The sequence below is a fragment of the Patiria miniata genome, unplaced genomic scaffold (assembly GCF_015706575.1).
Source record: "Patiria miniata isolate m_02_andy unplaced genomic scaffold, ASM1570657v1 HiC_scaffold_15, whole genome shotgun sequence".
In the NCBI taxonomy this organism is placed as follows: domain Eukaryota; kingdom Metazoa; phylum Echinodermata; class Asteroidea; order Valvatida; family Asterinidae; genus Patiria; species Patiria miniata.
In genome coordinates, this window is record NW_024037053.1 from 3,256,008 (window position 1) to 3,268,277 (window position 12,270).

Below are 12,270 nucleotides of genomic sequence, written 5' to 3' on the forward strand. Positions count from 1 at the left end.
AGCCCACAACCTCAGCCCACAACCACAGCCCATGAAATCAGCCCTTAAGCTCAGTCCAAGATTAAAGTTTTATAGTAAGTGGACTTTCTCATCTTTAATATTCATCCTGTCACATCATAACACATACATACACATCTCAACTACATGTAAATCTCATCATGTCATTTTAAATCTCATCATGTCATATTCTCATGCTTACCATGCACAGACAATCAAATGGGATCAGCGATGAGAAGAAGATGGTCCTGTCTTCCTCAGTGAAGTGCTCTGGGATGCTGGGTAGGCTCATGGCAAGGATGCGACGCTTGCACACCTCCAAGGCTGCAACAAAGACCCGCGAAGGAAGATCGTAAGGAACACCAAATAAAAGTAGACTTTACTGACAAGTACCCTCCTCAATACTGAAAATGACAAAGAGCACTAATACCGAGGAAATTAGAGTGCCATTGCTACTGTACAACAGGTGATTTGTCTCACATGAAGATGCTGCAAGTTTGTGCTCGATCAGTTGAAACTTAGTCATTGGCACTTTTGTACCAGATGAAGTCAACCGCTGACATGTCCTTGTCAGCAGTCTACAATCCCCCTCCCCCCCCTCCCGAGTACTTGGTCCCAGCACATGAAGTACACATTATTTTTCTGACACAGCGTCACTGACAATGTCATCTGAGACGTCATGCCTGTCAGCTGCCGACAGGCAAAACAGCATCCCAAGTGTCTTTTTCATGTCCTTTTTTTCTCCCAATCAGATATGGTAACACCCACCCTTTTTAGCCCGCCATTATTTATGATATTTGTGTTATGTAGAGCACAGCAATTTGTTTTTGCAGCAGGCCGGATCACAAAAACAAAATTTAAAGGTGGATAATCTTTAAAGGTAGGGTAGCTCATTTGTCATTTGTGCAACAAAAATGCAACAAAAGTGCAACAAAAGTGCAACAAAAGTGCAACAAAAGTGCAACAAAATTGCTCATCTACAGACGGGTGCATAACAACTAACGTGATGAAGTTCTAGCTCAGCTGTATATGACTAGGAAATAATATCCTAGGATCTCAATTCAAAAGTTGCACAGTCATGTTTTGAATTGTGCCCAAAATTAGCATCTGGTACACGTTCTCATTCAGCCGATTGCAGCTACGCGATGTCACGCACAGAAACGATGAATAACGGCAACCGCGCGCACACGTGTTTGTGTTGTGTCAACGCTTGCGCGCACTCATTCACGGATTGGCCGCATTACAAACCAACGACTAATGGAAATTTCCAAAAGTGCGTCATTTGACGCATCTTTGGAAATTGCCTTCTTTTATTGTTTTTTTTTCTTTCAAAAAGACAGCATGCCAGAAAAATTAATTTCACGGGGAGTTTATTGCCATTACTATCTTTAAACCAAGTAAGGTTTTCAACCATAATTTCATCAGTTTCTTTTGGACAGCTGCAAATGATCTACTCTTAATTTAATTGACTCATGCGAGGCAATCTTGATCATCACGTGGTCCAAGTTCATTCACTTTTCCTTGAAATATGCATCAGATGAACGTTATCTCAATTCCAAATTATAACAACATGTTTCTGGTTGTGCCGTGGCAAAACATGAATCACTAAATAGAAGCTTTACTCAATTATACAAGAAATGTGTTGATATATTTTAGTCATTTATAGGCCTATTAATTTATTTATTTCAACAACACCCAACAGCGCGAGCGTCAGACCGGATAGATAAGACTTTGTAGAAGATGTGGAAGGAAATTACAGTTTTAGTGGTGGGAGGAAAACCACAGAATGATATGCTAGGGAAAACTCACGGACTCAGGCAGGGACTGAAAACCCAATCCACATATTGGCCCAGGCCGGATTCGAACCCGGGTCACAGCGGTGGAAGGCAAGGAATGTACCTGTACGCCAACTTGATCCCCAAAATGCCAAACCAGAAATTAAATAAAAAGTACCAGGGTCCTCAACAGATCCAAATTGAGTACATCACAAAGTTCATTTCATCCAACCATCCCCTGCCCTCACTTGTGCAAAATATCTGGGGACTTGATTCAACTGTGATGGGTCAAAAGATCAAGGAATCCTGGAGATCCCGTGATGAGTCCGCGTGGGATGCTTAAAGAGGTTACAAAACAGAAGCCCGGCCCTTCAGGATGCGAGCGTGACTTTGAGGGCAATGATATGTGTCATTGTCACGTCTTGGCTAAATTATCAATTTGCCCGGGACAGTTTCGAAGACCTGGGGCGAACGTCCCTGCGGGCTTCCCCGAAAGTAGATCAGAGTTTACCCCTCCTTAAAACTGGCTTACGAAATCTTGGTACTCCTTTTTTTTTTCTTGGTTTCCGGCTTATTATAATCGTCACCCACGATCCGGGGCCAACTGCACAGAAACGTGCCTAGCAGGGAAAGTTGGTGCTTAGCCAAACCAGGCGAAAAGCCGTAATGTTTTTAGTTCAGGGTTCTCACAGAAAACTTTTAATTAAATTCCGTAACTTTTCCAGGACAAAATTAGGGCTTTCCATGACCAATTCCTGCGCTGTTTTGGCATCTTAGGAAGCTGTTTACAATACACTGGCCAGTCATCATCCCAATCAGGTAAGGGACGCAACTCCCTTTCAGCCTTCCGCTTTGACACAAGACCACTGAGCACCACAAAAGCATCACAATGGTGCACTGAACATGCAACGTGTACAGAGCATACTACAATGTACATACAGAACAAAAATATAAAAACTGGAATGCAAACTTGAAGATTGTCCTAGCCAAAAATTACGCATCATCACGTATGGGTTGTGCAGCATTCTATGACTCTTCCACGAACTTCTGTCTACATCAACTTTCCGTGACTTTTTCCATGACTGTTTGAATTTGTGCTCACTGTAGATCATAAACGTCGCCCTCTGCAGTTTGTGCACAAAGCAGATACAATGTTAACTCCTGTGAATCACTGAGGCAGAAACACGTGGGAATTCTTTTGGAAGGATTAAAACGTCTATTTTATGAGTCTCAGTGGTAATCATTGGATCTTTTGCCACACATTCTACGGGGTTTAAAGCTTACCCCATTAACGCCCGAGAAGTTGCACCAATGATTATCAATACTTAGTCACCATTATTCACGACCACTATCTCTTTGCTCAAACTTGTCGAGAACAGAATAGTTGACAGTTTAAACAGTCCCAATTTGTCAGTTGACTTTGTGTTATCATCCCTAATCAACTGTTTCTTAATTATGTGTTGATAGGTCAATCGCTGATTACGAGTTTGTACTACCGTATTGGGGTGACTGTGCTGTATTTGGCTCTAGATGTTGATTGTCGTGAATCTGAGGAGGATTGAAGCAGGCAGTGCATCACAACTTTGCCTGTCGCTTTGAAAGTGATTTGCAAAGAAATTTACAGGCGCATAATATGAACCTGCAACCTACGGAATACCAGGCTGATATTCTACCCACTGAGCTATGTAGGGATCTCCCCAAATTTGTCAGTGTCTTCGCTTGCAGGGTGCTGTGTATGTGCCACGTGGCCAGGGATTATACCCAAAGTCACAAAGATCCAAATGTTGCAATGCTGGATCGGGTTGTCAGTCTAGCTATTTTTGTGGATTTCCCTGGAAGTTTGCTCCAGATTTTGCCGCCCATTATAAAACTGAATATTTCTTCATTGTTTAGGTTTCTTCGGGTTTCTCAGGCCTCGTCTGAATTGGCTACTACGGCCATTTACCATACCTGTGTATTTTCAAGGAATCCTGCAGTGTCTTACTGGGGCCAACTAAAATAAAAGAAATTAAACCAAAAAACAAAAAACAAAAAACAAAAAAAAAAGGGGGAAAAAAAGAGAAAAGTTCAAATGTCATGAAAGTTAAAGGGAATTATGTTTAAGACACTCACTGTAATCAAGACTAGGAAGAAGTTGTAGTTGGTTATCTCCCATTGAGCTATCAGGCTCTCCGTCTGTTCCTGGTCCTGATACAGAAGAAGTCTGCCTGATGTCTCCCACTGTTGAGGTGGTATCTGTGTCAAAATAAAGCACACAGAATGAGTAAAACATGAAAAATTATTCATGGAATGAGTGATTGCATCTTCAAGGTTCAAATTTCAAGTAAAAATTTTGCGAAACTACAAGGCTGGTAGCTCATAAATTTACCTCAAATTTACAAAACCAGCGCCAAAATAACTGAGAAATACAAGACTACAGCGTACAGGGCTAGCAACTTGATCACTGCCCGAACAATGAAAAAACAAAAAGGGTAAAATCTTTAAGACTTCAAGTATCATTGGCAAAGCATGTTCAAAAATTGAGAATTGGAAAATGGACTTTTCCTGCACAATGCGTGTGGTTTGTGCAAAAAGTGAATACGGAACAGAAAGCATGTAACTTTAATATTCAAGTTAATGTGCATAATTCCATAAGATCTAGCTCTTTGCGAGAGACAATCACACAGGAATGGCACGAACAGGCAGAAATGTGATGCGATCAAGCTAAATGAGTCGTTTGTCGGGAATTTTTATTTGGAGATACAGGCCAAAATAGGGCCACTTCATCACATCACTTCATCACATCTCTTGGTGTTCCAACTTCCATAATTTTTGAACTAAAGATGGCATCAGCATGCGGTTTTCACAGCATTAATGCTGAGATTGTGCTCTTTTCAAATCTGTAATAAAAATTTTTTGACCAGGGTCTACAAACGACTCATGTAGCTTGATCACATCACAAATGTTGTTCAAAATTAAAAAATAGTAGGCCTAAAGTTTGAAGGTAGCTTTTTTAACCTGAAAACACAAAAACAGACAAAAAGTCTTGAGGATTGGCTAACATCCAATTCCAATTTTTCTGATTGCGAGAAAGAGGCATGTTTCCAGAAAACAATGTAACTGTACAAAGCATGGATAAAATAAAACCCTAATTTCCACTTTCAAGCTCCTAATATGCAGGTGAATGACCATGAAGTAGTTTACCTACTACCCAGGTTCATGAACTCAGTAATCTATCGTTATCAACAAAAGCCAGATAAATATCTTCCTGTTTAAGCTGCCTTTTTTGCCTGTACTGTACACCTGGGAATTTACCTGACAAAAAAAATCTGTCTTTCAAAAGATTTTTCTGATAAAATAATAAGCTGACCTGGAAGAATTTAAAAAGTAAGAGAAAGTGTAACGTTTTTTGCACAAAGTAGACAAAAATAGGGAAAACCATGATTACTGCAAGCGCCCGTGTAGAGATATTTGTGCCCGAGTTTTGGTAAACCATGGGTTTGCTAAGTTCACTGGATCATTTTACGCAATCAAGCACGCATTGCGCAGTGTTGAAAATGTTCCAAGCAAGCACGCTTGTTGCTCGAAATGTGTACGAAATACGACGCAGCCGATGCGCGTTATGCAAGTTGACGCTGAGAATGCCGATGGACTTGGATGGTCCGTAGGAAATGACGTCATTTGAACGAGACCTATTGGAAGGAGCTGAGAGTGCCTGCATACCACCTGAGCGCGATTCTCGCGAGCCCGATGCCGCCTCATAAAAAAATAGTCTATAAAGTTTCCTATTTTATTTCCCCAATTTAATCATCACCACACCACACTGGACTTTTTTTAAAGCACAACCTTAGTGTGTCACCCAGGGCTTCTAGGGGACCCAAAAAACCTGGAACTTTAATTTCCAATGCACTCTTTTAAACGCCTTTGACAAGGAAAGTCCCTGCCACGTGCTGAAAATGTTCTCCGTTGTCACTGCTCGAAGGCTACAGCTCCACAGGAGCTCGCATCCAAGGTTTTCTCACGATACCCCGAATAGAAAAGCAGAGGAAATCCCCCATCTGCTGTTGTTGTCACCCCTCCGATAAATCCGCCCCCTTCTGCCTTGTTGTTCAACCCTCTTAATCACAACTGAAGGGGCGAGGGGTACAATCATAGCCCCCCTCTTTTTTTTTCCTTTAATGAGGGGGAAGGAGCAGTTGTTGGGTTTGGGGGGTAATTTGGTCTGGCGTGGAGGATCAGGGGTGTTGGGTACACTCAGAATGTGTCAACTCTGTTATTACACCGTTTCGCTGGCTTTCCCGATAATCGGGAAAGCTTTAAAGAGACCAAGAGCTTTCTTGAGGTCTGGGCAAATATAGTAACGTGATTCAGAAGAGTGAGGAATGCCTTAGTATTCTTGGCTTCGATAACATTGGCTGCGAGTAAAGGAGAGTGTTGCCTTCTTTGTCGAGTAAACTGGGTGGAGAGCAATTTTCATACATCTGTATTTCTACATTTCTTTCAATTCAAAAGTTGAACAAAAATATTTACTTGAGCGGGGCTTGAATCTGCGACCTACGGATAACTGTTGCAGTGCTCTCACAAACTGAGCTATCCAGCCCTATGTTGGCGGTTCCCCAATTAGTCAAATATCATTTGTTTTCGTTTAAAAATATGTATTCTATCTGGTAAAGAGCAGATCCAGAGAGGATACTGAAAGGGGTGGGGGAGTGCCAAGGAGGGGGGGGGGGGGGGGTTGCCAGGGGGAGTGTAGAGGCGGGAAAAAACCCTGAATGATCTAGTGATGAGTAAGGAGGCTTTTTACCACATCGCGCCGGAATAATTTTTGCCGAAAATTTATATTTTCGCAACAGGCAAAATTTCCAGCCAACTTCTGATATACAGCCAAATGCCATGAATACTGATCCGCAAGAGTCATTTCAACAGTATTTGTACGATATTTCTTGCCGAAACCTCGTATGTTTCAATACTCCGGGGTGTGCACTGGAGCGTGAATTGTAGAACAAAAGGCCGTGCACGACGGCCAATTCAAGATCAACACACGGTCCGCCTCCACAGACTTTACAGACTTTGTGTGTATGTACAAAAGACACTTAGGGATTAGACGTCACCTGGAAGAGAGTCGAGGCAATCTTGACATCTTAACCCGTCAGCTGTGCCTGTGTTTAAAAACAGCCAGTGCCTGTTATCACGTCCTCCGACGTGAACTGGTTAACATTCATGTCATTGTAAATTCTGATAAAATTTGAACCCAAACAAGCTTATGACAATTGAAATCTGCAATTTGCAAGCATGTTGGTTGTGGTCATTGCATCATTATGATGGCTTTAGCTTCCTCTCTTAATCAGTAGCTTTTGACAGTTTTAAGCACCTCATCTGCAGTGTACTGCTTCCCTTGAATTTTCGACTGTTCGCTAGGGCTTCAGACAAAAATGAAACATAGTACCCGGTAACTGTAATGTATGCTTTCCAAAGTTATATTTTAAAATCTGAACAAAATCATTTCCTTCAGTAGCTCCACCTGATGACAAATGGACAATCTAAAAGTGCTTCCAACCAAAAACGAACCGCCTTGTGGTTATTAAAGTCGATACTTTGACTGCGGATAAAAAGGTGGATGAGTAACCTCTAAATCTGCTTTAGATCGACAAGACTTAAGATTGCGGCCAAAGGAATTTAGACCAACAGTCTTAGGAGTGTACCCCTACACCTACAATCAAGTGGATACTTTAACAACCATAGCTTAGAGCGAAGTTGGTTGGTTGAGATGACCCCTGCTGCACTTTGGAGGGTGCGTCATCGGCAACATGACACACCACGCCAGCTGATGAGCAAACAGTTGCTCACTGCAGTCACTTCTCGTCCCCCCGCGCGTCGACTACAACTAAGCATGATCAGGCCTGTTACGACCAGCAGGTATGCACTGATAGATCATGCAGCATGTGACTTTTGCTAAGCATTTTTTTCTTTGAAGAAAAAATCTTGGGCTGAGCGTCCCTCGATGTTTCAAGGGTAGGAAAAGAACAAAATAACTTTTTACAATAGAAAATCTGTATGTGGAGAACCGTGTTTCACTGGTTGCAGCATCCAACTCATGCGTGATGATTGGTTCCGTGACGGGGAACAGGGTACTTGTGTTCTTGGGCAAGACACTTTACTACAATTGCCTCTCTCCACCCAGGAGTATAAATGGGTACATGTACCTGTGAGGGTACAGGCCAGATTGCACTGATGCTTGTGTTCTTGGGCAAGACACTTTACTACAGTTGCCTCTCTCCACCCAGGAGTATAAATGGGTACATGTGAGAGTGGAGACCAGATTGCACTGATGCTTGTGTTCTTGGGCAAGACACTTTACTACAGTTGCCTCTCTCCACCCAGGAGTATAAATGGGTACATGTGAGGGTAGAGGCCAGATTGCGCTGATGCTTGTGTTCTTGGGCTAGACACTTTACTACAATTGCCTCTCTCCACCACGGAGTATAAATGGGTACATGTGAAGGTAGAGGCCAGATTGCGCTGATGCTTGTGTTCTTGGGCAAGACACTTTACTACAATCACCTCTCTCCAGCCTGAGCCAGGTGTATAAATGGGTGCCTAGGAGAGAGACCGGACTGTGCTGATCTAGGGCTGCTGCAGAAAACTGATAATACTTTGGGTAATAATTGTTAAGCGCTTTGAGACGTCGGTACGAAATGCCATAGCGCCACCGACTGTTCCCAAAACCGAGTCCATAGAATGTTTCTAATTTATCACCGGTAAATCGCGGTAAAACCAAATTCGCCGTGCCCTCAAGCGTCACCTTAAATGGAAGACAACATGCTGAGTGAAAAATGGCTCCAATTCCCATGTTGGAAACAAGAAAAATATTAAAGTCCGGCCCTTTTAGGATTATATTGGCAACATGCCAACCGAATGTGATGATGTGTCTCGGCGCCACAGTCCAAGCAAAGTGTTGAAATAAACGGGGGGAACATGATGGTTTATTTCTCTGAAAATCCGAGCCCCGCCATTTGGAAACGTTGAGTGAGCGCGTATTTCAGAGAGGTAAATCCCAGGAAAGGGCTGATTTGGCTAGATAAACATGTTTGATTGGGCCAACACTCAACGGGGGGAAACAGGGTACTTGCAATTTGATTGGAGCACCTTTTATTTGGAATGTTGGCGGGCCTGTAGGCGCCATCGCGATGGGGCAAGGCGTGGTAGGGGTTCCATGTTGCAGATGCTGCTATTCGTGATCAAAATTTTTCAGTACTGAGGTTGATCAAGGCCGGATCCAGAACCAAATTTTTTGGGAGGGGCAGAATTATTTTTTTGTTCCCCCAAAAAGTGGGTCCAAAAATGTTCCGCCCCAAATTTAACATGAAAAGATTGCTCTTGTTGAGTTTTGTGCGTGGTGTACGCAGTGGCTGCCTTTTGTTTAGTAAGCATTGAAGTCGATGTATCTGTGTCTTGTGTTCGCATTATACAAAAGTGAGTTGCTGATATCAAGCCTTGCTGTTACAAATGCATGGATTTAATAATAATTCTGCTACCCCATAAACATGTATTGCGGATCTCTGCAGTCAGAAAGATGTCTGCATCAGCATTTTATATCTAAAAAAAAAAACCAGCAGAAACGGAGCATGATTTCAGTGCTTGTTACAAAACACATCACTCAGTTGCGGAAAATAGAGGTCAAGTTTTGGCATTCACTTAAAATTGATTAAGATCCTTTTGCAAGCCTGGGCAGAGGAGCTGTAGGATTCCCAGGGAGATACAAAATAAAGTGACCAACAGACGGACTGGTGGCCTTGTAGAGCCCATTTAAATGCAGACCCCAGTCCTAAAATATTGTCCCAGTGCACTTTAAAGTGTGAAATACGAGAGGCCAATTTAGCTATTTATCGCAAGTCATCGCAGCGCCGGTGTGAAACAACATATAATAGCGTGCCTTTGTTATAAACGGCAGGGCCTGGGAGGAAATTAGTAATTTTCCCCCAACGGGCCCGGCCAAATAAAAAAAAAGTTGATGCCAACCAGTCTCTCGCTCTGTCAATTTGCGTTGATTGGAAACGCGTGTAAGCGCCGCCCGCGTTCCGTGTTAATGCCGTATTTTACAAGCTCCCCGTGTGTAGATTTAAGACGTCGGGACCTTGGGAGCATGCCCAGGGGATAGGAGCTATGACTCTCATGGATCGCTTGCACTTTGTACATGTAGGCCCGTTAGGGGTTGAGAATTAAGATTTTGAGCAATCAAAAATGAAATTGAGGGGGGGGGGGAGGGCATTGGGCGGGGGTGGGTGGGGAGAAATGGGTGGGTGGGCGTTGGGATGGGTGGGTGGGGTGGGATGGGGGTGGGGTGGGAGGTGGGGGTAGGGCAGTTTAAAAAAAATGATGCCTTGTGGCGACCCGAGTACAGGTATATAATACGAAACGAAAGATTGTAAAGGTCTCCACAAGGCAATTTCTAACGGTAAAAAGGTCTCCACAAGGATTTTTTTCTACTCAAAAAGAAGGAATTTACAAGGTACCGGTATACTTATCTGTCGCAAATTAAAGTATTTTATGTAAGGGATATTTGGTAGGAATTTAACCCAGGAAAGTAACTCGGGTTAAAATAGGAGCATTTTGAAAATAGCTTTGGACCCTCTCACGACTTTGTACACGAGAACAAAGCGATGTCTCCACAAGGATACAAATGGGTGAAGGTGTGGGGTGGACAAAGTTCTAGGAAAAGGTTGTGAGGCCCTTACCACCTTGAAGGTCTTTGACAGCTTTGAGAAACCTCTCGTCCGCTGTGGCACTGGTGACGATAAACTTTGGCTGGACCTGATGGAAAACTACGAAAAAGAAAAGCAAAGCAAAAGTTACAGGTCTGTCATTGAAAAAACAGCAAGTTGTAAAAAAAAAATCCCTCATACCTGTCTTGGAATTTCACAAAGTTGTCATTTACACTCAACCCCAAAAGAAAGTCCCCCCTTTTAATACTTTTTGTCTAACTCAAAAACTACTGAGTATCTCTCGCTCATATAACGACTAATCAGTACAGAAATTCCTTAGCAATCCAGCCATACTCTTTATTTGGCCCACAACAGTGATAATGTGTACGAATTTATGCAATTTATGACAAATGATACCGAAAACAGTTGCACTTTTGTATATATGTGCATGTTGTGGTTCACTTTCACCTTGCACGTATACAAAAGTGCAACTTTTTTTCCGGTACCATTTGTCATAAATTGCATAATTTTGTATACATTATCACTGTTTTGGGCCAAACAAAGAGTATTGCTAAGGAATTTCTGTACTGATCAGTCGTAATTTCAGCAAGATGTGCCCAGTAGTTTTTGAGTTAGACAAAAAAGTAGTTGCACCCCCAGTTTGAAAAGCGTTCTGCCGCCCCTGCTCTGAAGGTTTCTTCAGGGTTGTGAGTTACAGTTTGCACTTAAACAAATTTTGTGGGTAGGCCTGCACCGCGTTATGGGGAAGGTTTTTTTTATTGTTAGGCAAATTAGGACCGAGTTATGGGGACTTTCTGCTGTCCCCACAGCAGTTTTGTTCCCCACAAATACCTCGTACAGATGAGTGTATGTCCCCACAACTACGGAACAAGAATGCGTGGGTTTGCTACCAGAAGAACAAATTTAGTTTTTGCTTGTGTGCATAAGCAACACTAAACAACAAAAACTTGTGACGCTCACTCCTGTTTTTTTTTCTTCCAAGGATGTACGCCCTTCCGTGGACATTATTGCCAAAGTTGTAGCAGCTGCGCTGAAATAACTACAAATTACACCTCATTTCCAGCCAGTGGAAATGAATGCAGTTACAAGTGTCGGGGGCAATTTCCAGACCTAATTGTCCACACATGGAATGTTTTAAAGTGGGGACACCAAGGGCTGGGTTGAGTTCAAACAGAGGCTCTACTGGCAGGCTTTGGCCATTTGAAAAGATTCTTGTGTTATAGTTTGGGAATTTACGTGGTCACAATACATCCGAGTTTTTTTAAGATAGACTTTGCGACAGGGAGATTTGAATTTTATATTGGGTTTTGCTCTTTGCTGATGTGTTTTATTAACACTGTTTAGTGTTGTCCGAAGGCAGGGTTCGATTTTAGCGGTAGCCCGCTAGCCAATTGCTAGTCAAAACAGCGGCGGGCTAGTCAAACTATACCTTAACTAGCTCAGCTGGCGAGTCAAAAATTATTGGGCTATGGCAAAGATGAAAGGACAGTAAGAAATAAATCATTAAGTTCAATCTGTGTCTAATATTATTAAATGTTTAGGGTTAAATTATTAGATCTGTTTATTAAAAACACTGACAAGATTGCCTCAGGATACACGTTTTACATGTATGCACATTCTTGTTTATATGACACTCTATAAAAGAAAAATATGCGGCTAGTGAAAATGCCTGCAGGCTAGTTAAGAGTTTGTTTCAGTAGCCCGGCTGGCTAGTGAAAAAAAAGTTAAGGTTAAACCCTGCCGAAGGCCTGTGAGAAAAAAAATTCTCAAGCTTACTTGGGTAGGACTCGAACCCA

At 42.4% G+C, this 12,270-nt stretch overlaps 1 protein-coding gene across 2 annotated transcripts in view; it reads right to left on the reverse strand.

The window, feature by feature from the left end:
- Positions 1-12,270, reverse strand: part of LOC119722442 (mutS protein homolog 5-like) — a 70,860-nt gene that overhangs the window by 28,315 nt on the left and 30,275 nt on the right. For both annotated transcript variants that reach the window (XM_038192563.1, XM_038192564.1), the window contains exons 3-5: positions 10,481-10,573; positions 3,885-4,007; positions 200-321 (exon numbers count right to left, since the gene is read on the reverse strand). In XM_038192563.1, coding sequence (XP_038048491.1) covers positions 200-321; positions 3,885-4,007; positions 10,481-10,573 — 338 coding nt within the window. The remainder of the gene's footprint in view (positions 1-199; positions 322-3,884; positions 4,008-10,480; positions 10,574-12,270) is intronic.